The 2,387-nt window shown below is 40.1% G+C and overlaps 1 protein-coding gene across 1 annotated transcript; it reads left to right on the forward strand.

The window, feature by feature from the left end:
• The first annotated feature begins 268 nt into the window (after positions 1 to 268).
• Positions 269 to 1,213, forward strand: LOC102003961 (olfactory receptor 51I1-like). Its single transcript, XM_005380488.1, has one exon. The coding sequence runs from the start codon at positions 269 to 271 to the stop codon at positions 1,211 to 1,213; it is 945 nt and encodes a 314-aa protein (XP_005380545.1).
• The last annotated feature ends 1,174 nt before the right edge of the window (positions 1,214 to 2,387 follow it).

Here is a 2,387-nt window from a genome sequence, read left to right on the forward strand (position 1 = left end):
CCAAACTCTGCCATTCATCTGCCTGAGGGGTGATTCCTAACAAAGATACTGTAAGATCTCACAGCAACCTCAGAAGACGAATACTTTCATTCTTTGATGTAAGAGTTGTTGTCATTTTATTTCCCCCTAGGTGTTTTGTTCCTAGTCTTTAGCACTCATCAGGAACATTTAGTCAAATAACAGTCTATTGAATATGATATTTCATTTTCTTCTTCCTTAGGTTGCATGTCTAAGAAGCTGTTTTGAGCAGAGCTTCTCAAAGTTTGCCATGTCTGAATTCAATACCACAGCCTTTCAGCCTTCTCTCTTCATCCTCACAGGCCTCCGCAGGCTGGCAGGCTCCCGCTTGTGGCTGGGACTCCTCCTGAGCCTGATGTACATCATTACAATGGTAGGAAACTGCACAGTGATACACTTGGTGAGGAAAGAACGGAGTCTGCAGGAGCCCCAGTACCTTTTCTTGTCCATGTTGGCTTGGGCTGATATTGTGCTGTCTGTCTCCACACTTCTCTCCGTGCTCAAGGTCTATATCCTTGGTCTCTATGAAATCGCATTTGATAGTTGCCTCACTCAAATGTTCTTCATCCATACATCCTCTTCCGTGGGCTCAGGAATCCTGCTGGCCATGGCCTTCAACCACTTTGTGGCCATCAGCAAGCCCCTGCAGTACACCACCATACTTACCAGCTCACGGGTCACCAGAATGGGACTGGCAGCCCTGCTGAGGGCAGTAGCACTCATGACTCCACTGCCCATCCTGCTAAAGCGGCTGCCTTTCTGCAAGGGCCGCACACTCTCATATTCCTACTGTCTCCACCCAAATGTCATGAAGCTAGCCTGCGGACAAGTCAGAATCAATATTTTGTATGGGTTGGTTTTGGTTCTCTTTTCTTTTGGGGTTGACTCTCTCCTCATAGCCATTTCCTATGTTCTGATATTTCAAGCAGTGCTGGGCATTGCTTCCAGAGAAGGGCAGATGAAGGCACTCAACACCTGCTTGTCACACATCTTCACTGTGTTTATTTACTATGGACCTCTCCTGGCAATAACTGTAATGCATCGAATCAGCATAAGAAGTTCTCCAGTAGCACACGCTGTCCTTGGGAATGTCTACCTCTTCATGCCCCCCATGCTCAACCCCATTGTGTATAGCTTGAAGACCAAGCAGATCCGTACTGCTCTGAGGAAATCTTGCAAGATCCAGAGAAGCTGAAAAATTAAAAAAGTGAATGACTTTTTAGGTGAGGAAAAAAATATCATTTTCAATTTTGTAACTGTTTAATTGATCCTTGTTGTAATTTTTTATCTAGACTGTGGAAATATAAATATGATATAAAAGATAATAAATTATGTTTTATGGATAAAATTAATATATATTCATAATATTTACTTTGCCCCTCTTGACATGTGGTTTGAGCTATTTTACATGCAAAATGGAAATAAATAAGAAGGCTGGATTATGGTACATTTGTTATTCCTTGTCATATCTATTATTATTCCTATTTCCAAATGAAATTTATAACTTAATAGTTTTTTTAAAGAGCCTGAAGAATTCAACATGTATCTTTCCCTATTTGCCAACTTTCTTCTTTGTTTCTTTTCTTTATTCTGTACTTCATTATATATTCTAAAATTTCTCCCTCTTCTTTTGCACTATTTCTAATAGAACAGAGTTTACTTGTATCTTCCACCCCAAAATGCAAAGTGTCTGGCTCTTAGTACAAAATTCAGAAATTTTTCCATATATTTTGTTTGTTTATTCAAAAGTTGAATCATATCCAAGAAAACTCTTCCCATATTCCCTTCCAGTACATGAAAGGCCTTAATTTGTATGAGATACTTATCCCAAATTTGCTATAGATTATAGCAGTGTTAGTCTATTTACTGTTTTTTCTTTGTTCCCAAGTTATGGAGTACAGTATATGTAATCATTTGGAGAACCATTTTTTAGAAGCCAGCCTACAAATTTTGTGCCTGATCAGAGAGTGAATGAGGATACAAAACAAAGAGACACAGAATTAAATTAAAATGGGGGGGACTAGGGGGCTCTTGTCTCCCTTCCACAAAGAACCCCAGCCTCTCGCTTACCCTGGTTTTATTCACTCAAACATGGGAACAAACAAAATCACACAAGGTTCATCTGCCTCCCACCATCCATAACACATATCCAGGTAAACAACTGGATCTCAGCTGTGTTGACTTTTTCCTAGAGCCAGCAACATGTCAGCATCCTTGCACACTGCCCTTCTCCTTAGAGCTCACAGATGAGGCAAATTAGTTATTAATTCTTCTTGTCTGGTCAACCACATTTCCCACTTTTTTTTTATAATAACAGCAGTTGAGTATTGATCACTGCTCTTCAGCCCTAGAGAAAGAATGTAGGTGTA

This window comes from Chinchilla lanigera, unplaced genomic scaffold (assembly GCF_000276665.1).
Source record: "Chinchilla lanigera isolate Chin_1 unplaced genomic scaffold, ChiLan1.0 scaffold00013, whole genome shotgun sequence".
In the NCBI taxonomy this organism is placed as follows: domain Eukaryota; kingdom Metazoa; phylum Chordata; class Mammalia; order Rodentia; family Chinchillidae; genus Chinchilla; species Chinchilla lanigera.

What these genes read in the sequence shown, in the direction of transcription:
- LOC102003961 (XM_005380488.1), top strand. Translation starts at nt 269, where the DNA reads ATGTCTGAATTCAATACCACAGCCTTTCAGCCTTCTCTCTTCATCCTC.